The sequence below is a fragment of the Sylvia atricapilla genome, chromosome 1 (assembly GCF_009819655.1).
Source record: "Sylvia atricapilla isolate bSylAtr1 chromosome 1, bSylAtr1.pri, whole genome shotgun sequence".
In the NCBI taxonomy this organism is placed as follows: Eukaryota; Metazoa; Chordata; class Aves; order Passeriformes; family Sylviidae; genus Sylvia; species Sylvia atricapilla.
In genome coordinates this window covers 105,741,598-105,760,077 of record NC_089140.1, presented here as the reverse complement: position 1 = coordinate 105,760,077, position 18,480 = coordinate 105,741,598, and the positions used below count along the sequence as shown (strand labels likewise).

General features: G+C 42.9%; 1 protein-coding gene across 2 annotated transcripts in view; it reads right to left on the bottom strand.

Moving 5' to 3' along the window:
* The window catches only part of CABLES1 (Cdk5 and Abl enzyme substrate 1), a 71,962-nt gene that overhangs the window by 12,749 nt on the left and 40,733 nt on the right, over window positions 1–18,480 (bottom strand). Inside the window, exons 4-7 of one of the 2 annotated variants that reach the window (XM_066329851.1) lie at window positions 15,930–16,007; window positions 5,947–6,046; window positions 4,265–4,421; window positions 3,365–3,468 (exon numbers count right to left, since the gene is read on the bottom strand). In XM_066329851.1, coding sequence (XP_066185948.1) covers window positions 3,365–3,468; window positions 4,265–4,421; window positions 5,947–6,046; window positions 15,930–16,007 — 439 coding nt within the window. The remainder of the gene's footprint in view (window positions 1–3,364; window positions 3,469–4,264; window positions 4,422–5,946; window positions 6,047–15,929; window positions 16,008–18,480) is intronic. The other variant, XM_066329858.1, reaches the window with a different exon arrangement.

The following is an 18,480-nucleotide window of genomic DNA, read 5'->3' as shown; positions in this document are numbered from 1 at the left end:
TCCTGCCCTGCAAAGCACAAGCCAGGCTCATGGGAGTAATATCAGTGAATGCAGCTCTATCCCGCAGGCAGTGACGCAGCCCAGCGTCCACTCCTCTTCCACACCTTCCCCCCATTAATTGCTCTGACATCCATAAAGGAGGGGTGAGGGGAATATCTACAGGCTTGCAGCTGTCAGGCATTAATGCTAAATCCTGGCCAAGGAACGAAACTTTAATTACAAGCTGCAGCTCTCCACACATAAAGCAGTGCTGGGTGCTGACATCAGAGCCGCTCCGAGCCGCTCCGGCACTTGCGAGAGGCGGCAATTCCAGCCACATTCCGCCCAGCACCGCGGCTGCTCCCGGCCTCTGCGGTCGTCTGGCAGAGCTCTGGCATGGCTGCAGGGGCTGTGCACGGTCAGGAAAAGCCCACAGGTCTCTCACTGGCTCCAGACTGCAATTTGCTTTAATTGCAATGTGCACCGATTTTTATATTTGGGGGCAGGAAGAGAATGATTTGAAATGATAAGCCTATTATGCTCTTGCTCACACTGATTTGAACTGCAGGGAGAGGGGGAGGGAATGCCAGTGGAGTCAGGAAAGTCTAAACCAGATGTGAATAAAGTCTCCTACACAGCCAATATTCAGCTCTATGCACAAGTCCTTGCCCAAACTGAAAAACCTCACGTAACTAACCTGCAAGCTCCCAGGACTCCAGCACTACTTTTTCTCCTTACTCTTGGCTGAAAGAAACACCAGCACCTTATAAAATCTTTCAGTTGAGCACTGATGAACAACCATCAGCCTCTCAGTTTCTTGCAAAGCCGTGCAGCTCCTGCACAGCATCACAGCCTTGCTGCTTTGGCAAAGCCCTGGCAAAGAGAGCTCCTGGCACCTGCCTGTGATCCCCCTCAATAAAAGAAACAGAGCACATAATGTCCTTCAACCCATCCTTAGATTAGTGCCTGCCTTCAGAAAGGGAGATGGGAGTCCCACAAGCCCTCAGGCAGTGCTGAAGGAATGATGTCTGGAAGGTAAATTCAGGGAAAAAAACCCAACTGTCAAATAAGACATTATTTCAGACACAGCAGTAATTAACCCCTAGGGAAAATGAAAAAGCAGGGAGATCCCTGTCAATGCAAATATATTCTAAATAAACAATGACATTGATTTTAACAACTGCCCTTAAAGTACATTTTTCACCTTTAGGGAATCTAGTCAAACCCCTTGTCAAATCCCCAGGCAACTCCTTTTTACAACAGAAGTACAAATATAAGACTTTGAAATGCTGTGGTCCACAAACATACAGAGAAAAATGGCACTGCATACCCACTCCTGGATGGAGAACTCCCTTTCAGGATGCCATCCTGGCTGCCCCATTTTGACTCATTTAACCATGTCCATGAGAATACCAAGTCAAAAAGGGATCAAAGGTGATTCTAGGGGACTTGTACTGCCTGGCAGACACTCACAGCCTGAGGAAGGTCACAAACACAGCCATGACTGCTAGAGCTATGTTCCCTTTGGATGTTAGCTAACAATGTCTTTCACCTTGAGAGAAGACAGTTCCCTGTCCATGACAGTAACCATATCAAAACCTGATAAATATTTTCCCACTCAGATGTAGCTGCTATAAAAGGCTGTCACTTTGTGGGTTGGCAGCTGAAAAATAACTCATCAACCCTTAAAGGAAAACTGGCAGCAAGTAAGCAGAGGGCATTCTGGACTTCCCATTTGAAATCTAGAATAAATACAGCCTCAGAACTCAGTTAAGTGGTAAATGCTCTGTCTGTGTGGGACAGACAGAACATTCCTGCTAGCAAGGAGATAATCTTCAATCCACATCAACATAGAGCTTATTTTGAAGAAGGAGGACCCAAGAGCCAAATTACCCCTGGGGTGGGGGGCAGATGAGAACATATAAAGGCTGTATCTTTACATACATTAGCAGTTTCTTAAATAATGTATTCTGTTCCAAACAAAACAAGACCATGGACAACACTTTAGACCTCTGTTGGGGGTTAGGTTTGGTCCTTTTTACTCTAAAGAATTTTTTCCTCATAAGTTACCAAGGAAACTAAGTGTTAGATACTTCAGACTACTTAACAAAAAACAAAGGGGTGGTCAAAACTTGGAGGGGGAGATGACACAAGTTTTGGGGCAGGTAAAGGACAGAGCTCGAGGCAGCTGGGCCCTCTGTCTTTCCAGCATTTTTGGGGAGAGAGGCCCCTGCTCTGCTGGGACACCCTGCCATCCCAGCTACCAGCCCGGGACTTCTCCACTGTTTCCAGCTTAGTGCTCTGAGGATCCTACAAAGGCACCAAGCCAAACTGCCCTGGGTTTTTGTGAAGCAAAGTCCTCGAGGTTCTTGGTACTGTTTTTGTTATTAATGCTGTAGTTGGTTTTGGGGATTTTTGTTGTTGTTGTTTGCTTTATTATACGTATTAATAAAGAACTGCTCTTTCTATTCCCAAATCTTTTGCCTAAAAGCTTTAACTGCAAATTTATAATTGGAAAAAAAAGGGGGAGGGGTGGTTTACATTCTCCATCCCAAGGGAACTCCAGCTTTTCCCTGGCAGATACCTGTCTTCCCAAACCAAGACAACATCAGTGTTTCAAATCCTATCATATCTGTAGATAGATAAGAGTAGTAGGTCACCACTTTGGGGAATAAAAAATCTTTTCCGTATTTCCTACTATTACTCTGGATGTAAAATCCAGACAGATACATGCTCACATGTGTATGACTGCACTGCAGCTTGCAACAGTCCTGCCAAAATAATCTACAGACTTGGAGCAATCAAAAAATTAGGCTACAGAAGTCTCTCACCACAGAAAGCATTTAGTCAGATCACAGACCATGGAACAGTTATGTGTCTGTATTGTTAAGGGTTTGGATATGGTGAGAAATATACAGACTCTTCTTGTAATTGCTGCAATTAAAGGAAGGACTACCCCATGATGAAATAAATACCTGGGAAACAAAGCTGTTCAGAGGAGTGAATGATTAGCATCAAAACACAGAGTAGCTTCATGACTTCAGAAAAACCCCAATGGGCATCCTGCTATTTTGTAATAGGTGCCAGTTTGAAGAAGTATAAATTTTCCTATGAATGCCAGAGAATGAGTGCATTGTTTGAACAAGCCTTTCATCTAAAGCATTTATGAAATACAGTGGTAATAAAAGTGTTTGCTTTTGTAATACCTCCATGAGTTTGTTGTAACATGTCTTGAGAAGAAACTGTCATTTAGAACAAAGCATTCCAAACAGCTCTTATTAGTAGATTAAAAATAATAAGAGTCTTCTTAAAATACAGCCAAACAAAACCTCAACCTTCAGGATTTTGTTACTGGAATTTCTCTGTCCTACAGAGAATCACTTACCATATATGAAGGAAATATTAAAACCCGCTTATGTTTGCCACACGGCCACTGGGGATCATCTAAAAGATTTGGGTCGTATTCAACAAAGTCTCCCAGGTCGCTACCTACAAAAGAACAGTTTAGATACAGAGTTCTGTAAGGAATACATTACATCACAAAATCTCTGGACTTAACAGAAGTGGCAAATGAGTTCACACATAATGCACAATATTATCTCCATTCAAGACTTTTTAAAGAGATTAAAAATTGCTCTAAGTCTTGACAACTCTAAGTATTTCTATACCAACATGATTTGCCAAGATACAGAGGACCCAGAGCTTAGGAATTACTTGGTAAATGTGAATTTAGGGCTTAGAAAACTGCAGAATTATATAAAGCTTCACAACTACTTTTATTCCCGGCAACAAGTTTTCATCTGTTCAAGCAGATGTTTTGATTTGTTTCATTTATCACGCCAAAATATTTTAAGCATATAGTGCTTTGGCTTATGTTTTGTGTCCGGTTTTGTAAACACAGCCCTTTCCAGCCTAACAAAGGTCACAAGTGGAATTTACACCTTCAGCTTATGACTACTGTGTTGCCACTGTAAATTTTCCATAGCAAAGGAAGGTAAGGACAAGCCTGATGCAGGAGGAACAAACAACGCTGATGACAGGAGGAGGCACGCTGGGTGCCATCAGGGCTGTCACTCCGACCAACGAGCTTGTTTATTTAACTTCCATCCTCCACAGGCAAGCTTTCTAAGCAAATATGGAATAAGCTGTGCTTCACCCACAACAGAAGACTGTGGTTTATTTAATTTAAGCTAATGGGGGGACTAAAACACATGTTAGTCCTTTGCAATAACTGCCTACCACCAGGGTATCCAAGAATATTAAAAGGAGCAACTTGGGAAGTTACCTGCATCAATGCTCCCCTGGGTGCTGTTAGCTCTTCCCAAAGAAAGGCTACGATGGCTTGCATTGCGAAATTGGGAGAAAGATGAGGTGGAATCTATCGTGTTCCTCCGAGTTCCCAGAGCATTGGTGGGAAATAAGAACTGTGTATAAGAAACAGTCTAAAAAAAAAAAAAAAAAAAAAAAAAAAGGTCAGAATGGACAGACAGTTACTTTCAGCCCAGCTTGGATGCAGTGGGATGCCTTTGGTGCATTCCAACTGGAAACAAGAGAAGCCAAATTAATGGAGGATTTTCTGGGTTTCATAGTTAGGCACAGACAAATAAAAACCAGTCACCTACAGCTGCAGTCAGTTTATCCATGCAGAAAAATGCTTTTGCAAAGGCACTAATTCTTCAGCAAAACAAACACACATACACACACAAGCTCGCTGTAATACACTGGATTTACAAAATCCTTTTCAAGGGTCAGATTTAAAAATATATCAGTTTGGTCAGTTTTTTTCCAGTGGGCCTTCTCTAGCACATTTCAGCAGCTTCTTTACTCAACTAGCATCATCTATATGGGTCCCTCAGCACACAGCTGCCAGAGGCAAATCACTTAAACATTGCTAAACTGAAGCACTTTCTCCGCTATTTTTCTTTCTCAGGACTTTCTCTGGCAGAGTCTTATTGCTGTAATAAGTGAGTGAGCTCCAATTCACAGCAATGGTTGTGGGAGATCATTTACTAACCCCCACCAACATAGACTAAGTGTGAATGAGTAACTTGTGACAAAATTATTTTTAGAGTGCACTGATTCTCTGCTTGTACCCCTGGCCAAGAAAAAGCCATGCCTTGCTTCTCGTTGGCTCATTTTCCAACAAAAACATTGCACTGAAGGAAAAAAAAAAACCTCTGAGTTTGAGACTCTAGACTGGTTTACGAGGAGGTCAGAACAGGTATCAAATAAAACATGTGAGCTTTCATTATTTATAAGCAGACAGATTGTCCTCAGGAATTTACAGCCTGTGGTCTGGCCTGACACCTGGTTAGGTGAGCACAACATGTGTAGCAGCATTGACCCAGGGCTTTTAAATCCACACATGACAGCAGACTGAGTAAAACTGAACTGTAGAAAGTAAATCAGGCTTTCAGGAAGAAATGTTTTCTTCTATGATTAGAACTGCCTTTCCTCTACATATTTCTTTAAAATTGATCACTTCCCTAAAGATTCATATTTTCTTATTCTATTCAAGTGAATGAGCTCCTGGAGTTTGAAAGACTCATCAGATCTGTGCCATTGTCTTCCTGCTCTCTGGAAAAACACTAAGCAAAATGTTACTAAATACAATTGAAAGCAAACAGAATTACAGCTACAACTCTCACCAGAAATTATTCTCAAGCTCCTGACAATATACCCTGCAGTAATACCTCCTGCTACAGTCAGGGGAAAGCTATGTAATTCAGTAATGCTTTACACACTCAGATATTGCCAGAGGCAAATTTCTTCAAGGATACAGAGTTGTCTGCGTTGACAGCTTGGACAGTCCTCCTGAATTTCTGCTAGGCTTATTTACAGTTGCACATACTGTGCTTTAATTACTCTGTTACACTGCACGTTACATTTGCACTTGTTATTAGTTAAGCCATTTTCTCCCCTTAGAAAATAAAATCTAAGGGAGTAGGAACTTAGAAGCATCCCCACCTTCCCATCTGCTCCGAGCTCCACACCTTCAAGACCAATTATCTCTTTCAGACACACTCCAGTAGAATGGCACTGGCGTCCACCATCCAGCTTCATATCCCTGGGAAGCAGAAAGAAGAGCAGAAGCAGCTCTTAATACATGTGGCTTTGTTCAACTTCCACCACCAAATGCTGAAATAAGGTGCAGCATCAGTCCAGACATGCCAATGCAAAGCACAGACCAGACAACCTTTCCTATGGCAAGCACCTGTGTTGTCTAAAACACTTTACAGTGAAAACCCCCACTTTGTTCAGAGTTGCAGCTCATACCCCAGCCTATGGTAAAGAGTAAGGTTTCCCCATCGCTGGGTACCTCTGACAGAACCTGGCACTGGGAAGGAACTGGAATTCATTCACACTTCAGGTGAGATACAATAATCCAGCCTCAACACTTGACTGCCAGGTATCCAGCAGAAATACACGTTCCCAGACCACATACCCACATTTCCCTAAGTGAAACAGAGAAAATTTCCTGTGGAAGGTTCCAGGAAGGATTCCTGCTCTTCCGAGATCATGGGAGAGTGGCCAAAGCCCAGTGACCATTCTGCTGGAGGCTGACAGGAGAAAGTCAGTTTTCCATGACCCTGGTATGGAAACTTGAGGATCTACTTTAGAAGGACTGACCCACCTGGCATCTTCCATTTGGAGATAAATGAGATGCCTGAGACAAGCAGGCTGTATCTCATGCCTTAGCCTCGTGATCAAAACGTGAGCAGAGGTAAAAAAGACTAGGAGCAAATCTGAGCTCCACAAATGACAGCTGCATAAAACTCCACAACATTTATCTTTTCCTGGCTGATTGTTGCTGGGATCCAAGTGTGTGCTCAAAAGTCTGTGGGGGAGAGATGCTGACATGGATGCCAGGAGAAGCCCTGCAGGCTCTTCACCCAGTTGCAGGCTGGGCTATCTCCTGCTGTGACATACAGTACAGCCTCCTTCCTTGTCTTTCCACTCCAACCTATCACACATTTTATTTCTCTGAAACATGGCTATCCTGAATCCCCAGTAAGTCATGTACCTCACTGCTGGAAAAACCCAACACATCTATCTTCTGGAAAACATACTTCAGTGACAAAGGGAAAGACTATCAAGTTTCTAATCCCAACAAAGTCCTCTTAGTTTCTTGATTGGAGTTCACTTAGCACAGTGTCACATTATCATACTTGTTTCCTGATATCATGTTACTGAGGGGTTGGACTAATAATTTTGTAAAAATAACTCTCTGTCAGAAGCATGGTATTAGCCTCTCTGCTCCTGTGCAGAAAGTGCTTAAGGGAACTACTTCTCACAGAGATAAATGCCAAATTGTAACTATTTCAGCACATCTTATGTATGAAACAAACACATAACCTGAAGAAGCCCCTAAATTCCAAAATGAAAACAAATATCTGAACTACCTGAAATCAGAACAGTGTAGTTTCTTCCCATTCAAGACCTTACAGACATAGAACAAGAAATAATGCTGTTACAACTCTGAAAACATGCCATGAAGAAATTTTTCCCTGTAATTAACAGACATGGATAGGTAATTCTGCCATTCATCAAATGGAAATCCATCAGCCTTTGAAGAGTCAGCAGCTTCAAAAAATAAAAAGCAGCTCTGAGGTCTGGAAAGAAATCTGTGCTTTTGAAGCAGGCTGCAGGGTGAGCTGGCAAGTGTGGGCAAACACAGGAATGATTCCTAGACATTAGCTGAAGATCGATGGATACTAATGCCTCCATTTCCCCCTCTTTCTGATGTTTCTAAGGAGGATTCTCCTTTCAGGACTCTGTGAACAACACTGCAGTAATTCTCCCTGTTTTGCAAAAGCTAGTTGGGGTGTTCCCCTTCTCCACATATGCTCTATATTTCTAGAAAGTATATGACTGCTTGTGTTGTAAAATGGAGTAATAAAGTGTTACTGTTTGGAGAGAAATCTGTCCATGAAACAGAGAATTAATCTCCCTCTCTTGAGGAAAATCTTTGCTAAACAATGTGCCGTTTCTTACGAGCATATAAATGGAAAGGCTCATCTTGGCTTATACACATCCTCTCTCTTGTAAAAGACCTTGCTTAACACCTCATAAGGAATTCCTAAGTAACTTTACTGTATCCTTTTTGAGTTCCTTATCAGTATGATAAACAGCAAGCTAATAAAAATTTTTGCATGAGAAGCCTTTATTTTTTTTTCCCTCACTCCTATTAAAGATGAAGAGCCCAAGAAGATCTTGGCAAAGCTATTGCTAGGAGAGCAGCCCAAAGGCTGCCAGAACATTGCTTGGGGGGACCCCAGCCAGCACAGCTGCTTCCTCCACACTGCACCAACATCCCAAGAATAACTAGGAGAGATCTGGGGGATGCTTTCCCTTAGACCTCTCCACGTGGGTGAGTCGTGCCTGGGGAAAGGTCAGGTCAGTTGTTTGGGTACAGCCACTCCATCAGTGTGGCCATCCACTGCCACCAGGTTTTCTAGGACACGTCCTTACATGGCACTAGAGTCAAGAGGTCTCACGAAGCAGGAGAACACAGAGGACAGGTACTTCACAGAAAAAGAAAATCAAGCTTTCACTGTGTTTAACTTATTTGAACTACTGATGGGACTGAGGAACGGCACAAACCAATATCCAGTAGAAAATGTGGCTCAGAAAATGCAGAGAAGGAACAACAGTCCTTGCCAAAGAGACACTTAAGTAAAGAAAACTTTCTTCCTCCTTTTCCTCAGTTTTGATTTTCCTGCTTTATTTCCAAAAGTGCTTTTTAAGAAACTTCAAGGAACTCAAGCAGACACCCAAAACCAAAAATAAACCATGGGAACTTAATTTTACTACCTTCACTTTATTTGAGCAGGGAAAGCTTGAGAAAATGAGAAGACAGGGGATAACATTTCCTTAGGAGGCAAAAAGCTAGATCCCAGTTTCTGACAAAGTTTGGGGAATAACCCTGATTTACATCAGTGACAAGCTCTAGATATTCAACTCATGGATACCATTTCTGGAAGACTGAACAGCATTAGAAACTACCCACAAAACTAAACATGTTGTCAGTTATCCATGACTGCAGAATGTTGGGGAATACATGGGGTCCAACCGGCCAGGCTCACAAACTGCAGGCTGAGATGCAGATTGAAATGCAGAGCTCTGGGCAGGAGCCTGAGAAGAGAGGCCATGGACTGCCAGCCTTTGGGATAACAGAGGGCATGATGGTGAGTGACAACACACAGGTGAATGGACAGGGAGAACACAGGAGAGCTGGGAATTGTGGCCTTTTGGGTAACAAGGGAGATGGAAACCAGTGAGCCGGCAAGGTGGATGGATGCAAAGAGGGGGCAGGAGCTGAAGACTTGGGAGGAAGAGGAGATTGCTGGAGACTGTGAGGGCATAAAAACCCAGGGGGACCTTGGCTGAAGATGCTCCTCAGAGGCACCAGCTTGGGCTGTTTCTATGTTACTGCTCTGTGAAAAAATGGGTTTATGGAATGAGACATCTGAGACTTTACCATGGGAAACCTGGTCTGAATGGAGTGTGTGAGGAGTCAAGAGGGGACCCATCGGGTCACTGGAGCCAACCATCAGGCAGTGGCTTCAATCCAGTGCTTCAATCCCGGCACTGGAAGTCTCTGGCACTGGAATGTGACCAGCAGTCTCCGGAGTAGTCAGACTGGTAGTCCTTAGCAAGAAAAAAAAAAAAGTGGAAGTTTCTCCATCTAACAGAGTTCACAGATTTTCTTGGAACCATACCAGGTGACATGGGATCCCAGATTTGTTGTCAGATGGTGAAAAGCTTTACTGAGCAGATAGATAAGGATCAAATCAAGCAATCTCATCATGTCTTTTATTAGCCAGGCCAGGATTAACAGAGTATAAATTGGATGCTGTTACCTTCAGAAATATAACACTTCTTTAACGAACCAAATGTTAGGCTTTGACATGATCTACAAAGTCCCATGCAACACTCCTGCTGGGCACTTGCTCTTTAAATGACAGTAACAGTTGAGCGCTCTAACCTGTGAATAATTTAAGAGTCCATGAAATATTAAACAGACTTCTAGATACATGAAAAAGCCTTCTGCTTATTGCAAAAAGGTATCTGATAATTGTTGTTTAGAGATGTCAGCCTTCTGTGCCTGCATTCTACGCTTAGCTATTCCTCCCCATTGCTAAGATTTATTCTAAAAGCAAAAGAGGTTCATGAGACGTCAAGAAAAGATGCCGCTCTCATCTATCAGTGTAAATAATTCCTACTTATCATCTCTGTTTATAGAGACAAGGACAATGACAGCTCTGGAAAAGATGCACTGCCAGTCAGACCAGCAGCAGATCTCCCACTGCCTGAGACTGCCTACTATAATTGATCAAGAGCTTTCAGATCCTAATGCCACTAGTGTTGCCAGAACAACTCCAGCTGCAATTTACAGGGAGAAGGAGCAAAAAACCTCCTGGAAAGATGGCTCTAATGGGCCAGCCTCCTTTTTTTCTCTCCAAAGATATTTAGCTGTCAGCATGCCAGCTCTTTTCCTGATGTTTTGCCCAACACAGAGTAGAAGTCCAAAGTTTAAACTTACTAGCTCTTGGAGATTTGTTGGTCAATTTTGATCTAAGGGAACAGGGCAACTCACAAGAATGAACAATGGTGGCGCTATAAAATTCATACATGAGATGATTAGTTTTGAAATGTCCTGTTGTGAGAAAAAAAACTTCTGATTTATATGGCTTTCTGTAAAGCTAATGTGAGCTTGGTTTCGTTTTTTGTTCAATTTGTGAGAAGCAGGGAAAAATTTGTGAGAAGCAGGGAAAATAGGCAATGGTAAAGAAATGCAGGAGTATTTCAAGTATTTCAGTTTCCCTGTTACAAGTGAAAACCAGATAGTTGTTCCTTCCCAGGTCTACAGAATGATAAATGCTCAGGAAAAGCACTCAAGATTGATGACTTAATCAAAGCTGCCTTGCATACAAAATCTGTTGGGGAAAAACAGCAAGAAACTTGGTAACAAATCTGAAGGATGTAACAGAGTATCCTGCTTTGCTGTCTGCTTATTGCTCCTATCCACATGGCAGTTTACATGCTCTCATTTCTCCTGTAAATATTGCCCTGTTTTCCACACTCACTAACCTGCCAAATAACTGATGGCAGCAAGAAAACCACACGAGTCCTTCCTTTCACCTCGTTTTGCATATGACTTTCTTACCCAGTTTAAATACTAAATATGAACAAAGATTGCAGAGTTTAGGTAAAGAAGGCTGTTGGACTAGTCCTGGATTAGTCCAGGTCTGTGGACTAATCAATCATTTTGATTAGATAGTATTTGGGGTGATAGTATTGAAAATCTCTTGCTCCTGGCATCACTGAACATATTATTGTTCTGGCCAGCATTTAGTTAAACTCGAAGTTAAATTCAGCAGTGAGTTATCTTTAGAAACTGGATGAAGCTGGTTAGCAGCATTTCTGAGAAGGACACAAATTCTTTTTATCTAATGATTTGCTGCTTTACTTCAGAAGAATGGTCTGTTTCCTGGGCTTCAATCCATTTGATTACTCATACTGCATTATTTCCTTTAGCTGGAGGCAAGTTTCGTCAGAAGAATACCTGTATTTTTGTCAAGACAGCAGTATTCAGCAGCTATGCCTGCTGCAGGTGACTTTCTAACCACTTTATGAATTCAGTGCCACAAAGAATAAAAGATCAGGTGAATTGGCCACCTTTATATGGATGTGCACTATCTGATGCTCTGAGTTTTCTGTCCTGTAGCTTATCACCTCCAGCCCTGCTGTCAGTCAGTCACTGCGAGCCCAGGTCTGAGTGCTCCATGTAAGACTAACCAGGCTGCAGTGCTGCATTTATGTCATACTGCCAGCTCTCCTCCTCCCTCAGGTCCCCCAGATTCATCTTCTGGACAGGATTTCACAGGAACTTGGAAGCTCTTAAAACAGTTCTTACAACATCACAAAAAGCATCATTGGAATAGGTATGATTTCATCTGTAGATGCTTTTGCCATTGATACAAACAAGCCTGAAAAGTGCCTTTTCCAAAACACGTTTTTAAATCATGAAGCATAATGGTGTGTGCCAAAGATAAAAAACAAAGCGCACATCAGAACTGGAAACCCAACTAACTGCAATACCTTTTATTCTTGGGGTGAAAAACAGTACCTTTTTCCTCCTTTATAACACCTCTAACAGTGACAGACAAACATTGAATTTTTTGATGGAGTACAGTAATGAGGACTGGATTGCTCTCACTTGGCTGCAAGCATATGCAGACCATTTTTTCAGGACACCACATCTTGCTGGCCACATGGAGCAACTTCGACAACATCTGTGAGCACTGCCAGAGTTGCACCATCCCCTTGGAAGAAGTGGATGGAGAAGTGGTGCCTAGAGAAGCTTCAAGAACAATGGAGAGTAGGCTCCCTTCTCCCCTGCCCAGGGTATCTGCTTTTTCCAGGGTAGGCAGAGCGGAACCTAGTTCTTCTCCATCCTGGCTGAGGCCACATGGTGGGTGCACAAGGCACCTTTACAACACATCACGCTGGGGAGTGGGATGGGCAGAAACCTTCAGGAACGTTCCCAGAGAGTCTGGCTCCTCTTCAGAGACTTGAGTGTCCAGAGCATGACCTGCCTAATGGCTAAAAGGATAATATCTGCTGTGTCTGATCCCTGTCTCCTGTCTCAAAGGGCTGAAATCCAATTCACCTCAAACCATCTGGAGCCTATCTCCAAATGAATAATTCCTTCAAGTCTTATTTAGTCCATCTGCAAATGGTTTCACTCTTTGGTTTGCCATGACACAAATCCCCTCTGAGGGCCCAGAGTGGTGAGCATGTGGGTGTACATGCCTGTGCTGAGGGTGTGTGTGCTAGGACAGCTACCTGCTGCTGACCTGAGGCATCTTCCCCTGTCCTGGAAGTGGAACAGTACCAAGGCTCAACTCCATTTGCTGGGAGCTTCCACAGTGATGACCAGCCTCTGACAGAGGAGGTGTGTGTCACAGCAGCTCAGGGGATATACAAGGTGCACCTCTGATAAAAATGGGAGGTTAACATCTCCATCCAATTTTCTGCCCACCTACAAAACTAGATGGGGATTCATGCTTATTTATGGCAAGGAAGATATGAAGGGGATACTGAGGCAGTTTCAACACCATTTATGAAGTAAATCTTATATCTTTTGGAATATTATATTTAAAGAAGAGCGAGCAACCCTTTATCCATTAAGGTTCCCAATGCATTGAAGAAAGAGAGTTAACCACACAACCCAAACCTGCAGTACTAGCACTTGCCTCTAACCTGTGTATCACACAATGACTTTCTATGTCATAAAGCCAAACATTCAGACAATCTTCCTCTGTGTCTATAAAATTAAGAACAGAGGAAATAACACTGCTACACGTATTTTCACATCACCACTTCACATCACCACCTTAGCTACCACTAAACCCTGCCTAGGGTCTGAAAACCTTGGGCTGTAACATCAAGAGATTCTGTGGGGCAAGGGATGCCAGCAGAAAATGTGCTCAGCATCTCCTTCAACTCCTGACTTGCAGTGAAGCTTTCCTTAAGTTGTTTCCACCTGCTATATCTGCTCTCACACTTGCTCTGCTGGCCTAGATAGTGGAAGAAAAGTAAGCTTTTAGGGAACTTATTCCAGGGGCACCTCAAACTTCATCCCCTCATGTACATCTACAGCTCTCTCCCCAGACCTCCACTTAAAAACATGGTTTGGAGGTTTTTAGGGAAGGTTCTTCCTGTTGCTGTTTGACCTCTTCATGGAGGACAGGCAAGTGAGGGTCACAGTCTAGAATCCACCTCTCACACCTCATTGGTGAAGGGTGAGGCTGCCCCATCTACGCAGGAGAGGTACTTAGGAGTTGTGACTTCAGAAAGTACCTTTTACCACCTTTTTATAACGGATCTGTTCCTGCAGACTGTATCTACTAGCACTGGTAGAGTACAGCTCTTCTGCACTGCCTCAAGTGCAATATGGGCTGGCAGCCTCCACAGAACAGCTGAGCCTGGACATTTCCTCACTGGCCACAGTGTCTGTGAGCTGGAGAAGCAGCAGCGACTCCACTCTGTGCTCCTCTCACAAGTTCTTCCTGCCTGCTCACTCATCCTACTCTCCCACTCCTGCTGGAGCTTTCTCCAATTCAAATTTCAGATGTGTCCATGGCTCTCTGTAACAGCCTGTTTCTGTTCATTAACTGTTCAGGGATATTTGCAGAACACAAAGCAGCTGGGACATCTTACTGGGGGACAGACATCAGCAATCCAGGGATTCAGAGAAAGCAAAGCTAAAAGATGCTGTCATTACAGCATACGAGTATCCAGTGTTTCTCCCCCTGCCTACTTCACACCCAAAATGTGCAAGTAAGCAATCACTGTGCAGCCTGAACAGAGGGGTTACAGTTTATGCTATACTGCCTCATCTGTTCTTTGCACCAGCTGTTCCTTGAAGGAGGTGCCACTGAATTGTTTCTCTCTTCCTCTGATGCTCTGGAAGAAAGACAGAGGGCACTTTTTAAAATCTTGGCATTTTAGCCAAGGAACAGGGTTGTATTATTGTGTACTGGCACTTGTTATCTTCTCATCCCATGCCCATGCTTCTTGCTGTGCAAGCACAGTACAAGACATGACATGCTGAAATAATATTTAGTTTTGCAGCTGGGCTCATTACTGCTGTAATTTAGAAGGTATAACCAGTCATCAGAATTTCAAAATATGTTCAACTTTCAATAAAGAGGCAATTTCCACAGGATGATGACCATAAAAGAATGACAGTGTACTCAAGAACAAAGAACAAATCTCCCAGTCTGTCAAGATTTTGCCTGATGTGTCATCACAGTTTAATTAAGGGAAAAAATTTACTGTAAGAGAGAGCAGACAGAGTCAACCCTCTGACAAAGGTGCTTCCTTTTCTTTGTGCATTAAAAATAATCTCCCTTTGTTTTGAATTACTGGCACACAAGGAGATTGTAACAAATCATTCTCCAGAACTAAATAGATGGCTGGAAAGTATGAGCCAAATTTGCCTTTTATAGAGTGGATAGATTTGACTGTACATGGTTTGTGGATCTTTCAAAGCCCCCTCAGTGTATCAACTGACTATTTCCCATGCATTTTGTGCTCTGCAGTCACTGAGTCAACCACAAGGACTTCTCAGGTCCCTGGCAAGTGGGCACAGTGGCCATGCTTTTCCCCCCTGTCCCAAGGTCACAGAGCTGCTGCCCACCAGCACTGCCAACCCCAGCCTTGCGCTGCCCCTCTGAAGGCACCCAGCTGGCCATCAGAGCCTGCCAGGCCACGTCTTCCAGCCAAATCCAGTTTCTTCCACTTCTGTGCTTTGAGTGGAAGAGCTAAAAGTTTTCTCAGTCTTTGGAGAATTACTTCATTCCAACTCCTTTTCTATCAGAGTTGCAGTGTCTCAGCATGTCAGGGGATGCGAGGCAGCTGCTATGAACCTGTGTAACATTATGGCCAAAGTAATGTTTTCACTGACTGAATGAGCTGACCAGTGACTAGAAGTATTAAACCAAAATGTATTCTGTTTAAATCCAAGTATTTCTTTATAGTTCTAGAAATCTAGATACAGTAGCACCATGTTTGCTTGGGAGAAAGAGAAAGCCAAGATGGCTTATACAACTGCAGTTGTGCTGTCTAAAGTATTTATTTTGTCAAAGATGAGTGAAACCAGAAGAAACAATAAAAAAGTGCATTTATTCAAGAACACTGATTTCATGGGGGTAGTTTTCTCCAGCTTCAAAATCAAAGATACCACAACACATATAAAGTGATGACTGAGAGCTGTAGTTGAAACCTGTTAATGGTCCACAAAGCAAATACACCTAAGAGCATTTATCTCTTCTCAGAGCAGACAAGTAAAAGCATTAACCTCCAACATGCTGTTGTCTGTTATCAGGTCTACATGCAGGCCCAGAAAGACTATGCAGTACACGTATAAATATACATACCCGACTTGGGTACAGTCTCGATATGGCAGCACTGAAAATATGCTACAGAAGGATCTTCTGCTGCTGATAAGGACTATTCTAAAATATAAAAGAAAATAAAAGAAATCAAAGACTAAAATTTAAAAATCCCACCACAATAAGCAAAGCAACCATTGATGTTACCGTTGAGGAATTTGCAATCTTAAAACCTCCATAACAGACGATTTCTCCGTCCTCTTTTACATCTCACAGATATTGTGCCACAGAGTCTTTACAGAAGTGCTGAAGCCCGTGCCGCAGCAAATGAGCAGTGAATGAGTAGCAGAGCCCCCTCTACAGGCTTTCTCAGAAGACTATTTTGAATATGTGACTTGGAATCCAGGACAGATGCTTTCCTAGTGAAAGAAGTCCACCCACAGAGGCACGGGAGCATTCTGTCAATGCACTACAATGGCTGAAACTCAACAGACAAACCCAACAGCAACCCAGGTGATACACACCAACAATTACAACTGATACACACTCCGGCTGATGGTTATGACCTTTCTTTGCTAAACAAAAGGACTCCCTTGATTGTCCACTTCTTGTTCCTGAAATAGGCTTCATCCATCAATCGGGCTAGGTTTGCTATTATCCTAAGCTTTCAGATCCTTTTGCCGTTTTCAAGCTTCCTCCTTGAGTCTTCTCCAGTTTTGCAACTTTCTCAGTCTCCAGGCATTATCCTTGACTTCAGAAGTTGCACATCTCCCAGTCTTACCTTTAAGATCAGTGTCTAGCCATGACACTCTGCCAGCTCCTGTGCTCAATAATCACATTAGCTCTCTTGGTTATGATGTTGCATTGACACTCTGGCATAACCGATCCCACAGCTCCCTGCCACATCTGTCTCAGTCACTGTCAGGGCTGAACCCCTCCTCCTCTAAGCATGGCTTGCCTTTGCTCCTCATAGGCAGTTAGCCAACATTTGGCTATGTGAAATCCTACATCATCTGCCTGCAGAGTGCTTATCTCAGAATCCAGGACACTCTTAGACCAAATGCCTTGTATTTCTAACCAGTCTCCAAATCTCTGCAACATCTGCAAAGTCACTGTGCGATACTGTCCTGGTTTTGGCTCAGATGGAGTTAATTTTCTTTAAATCAAATAGCTTGGAGCAACCTATCTGTTACACAGCCACACTGTTGCCTTCAGCTATCAGGCTCTGACATATTAAGCAACATCAAAACCACCTTGAAGTCAGGACCAATCTCCCATAAAACAGTAGAATGCCAGCAGCTAAGCTAAAGTTTTGGGAGATGCAGACTTGTAAAAAGCCAAGAGAAGCTTGGTCAAGAAGATATAAAATGCCAATAAGTAACTGCTTACAAATATACCCTTTTTCCTTATTACCTTTAGGACACTGAGAATTGTACCATTGTACAACTGACCATTCTTCCCTCTAAAGTTGGCTAACAGGCTGCACCATGTCAAATTCCTCTAAGATAGAGTAACAGCAATTTGTGATGTTTTCTGACCTGATTAGTGTTAGAATTTACTGATATTTAATCTCTCTAAAAATCTCCACTTGTGATGAAAATGCTAGGACCTACCACTACATTACCTGTCAGGGCTATTGCACTTCCTTACTCTGCTCTCCAATGTTGATTTTTCTGACATTGTGTCCCACAGGAGGGGGAGGATTTAACCTGAATTTTTTTCATCCTTTGTCCTGCACTGGTCAAAGCCATACAACAAACCCTAGCAAGCTATTTTGCTCTTTGTTGTCTGAAAACCAGCACATGCACCTATGAATCTCATACAGTTACACTGTTATTAGAACACTGTTTCCTTAAGGGACCAGCTTAGTCATCGTTCTTGGAAAAGGTTTAGCTCCCCAAGAGAGCTGCTGCACATAATCCTTGGAAAAATGCAGAATGATCAATTTTCCTTCTCCTGGATTACTCTGTCATAGCAATCCTGTTTTCCTCCTTAAAAGCCTGCTTGAAAGCAAAGAGGGATTTACCCCTTAATGAAGAAGGGTTTCTAATAATAAACACGCATACAGCTTTAGGAAGTTCTCCTGCAGCAGATGAAGCACAATTTCATTGCTGTCTGAATGCTGTAACACTCCTTACCTAAGGGAAATGTCTCAGATCCTACAAGATGGTCTCATGGTGTGGCAGTGAGTTACAGAGCAGGGAGGAATAATTTTTCCCATTTGAGAACAGCAATCCACAAGCAAAAAACCCTGGCATATGATTAATTTTGTGCTTGCCACTGCTTACTGCTGAATGGCTGCTACTCACAACAGCTTGCTTGTTCACTGGAAGCCTTGTTTGCTGATGTATGAAACTTGGCACAGGTTTCGAGGCTGACATCAGAAAGCATCTTTGAATTCGGAAAACCACAGTACCCACTAAGCATATTATCCCCCTCCCTCTGGTTGCTTCTGGAAATACAGCTCTTCCACCAACGCCCTGCACCTCCCTAAAAATACCACTCAACTCTTAATACTCAAAAGAAAAACAAACTGGTGCTTCCATGTCCACAAGCAGAGACAACAGTAGGAAGTCACCACAGAACTGTGTGTATC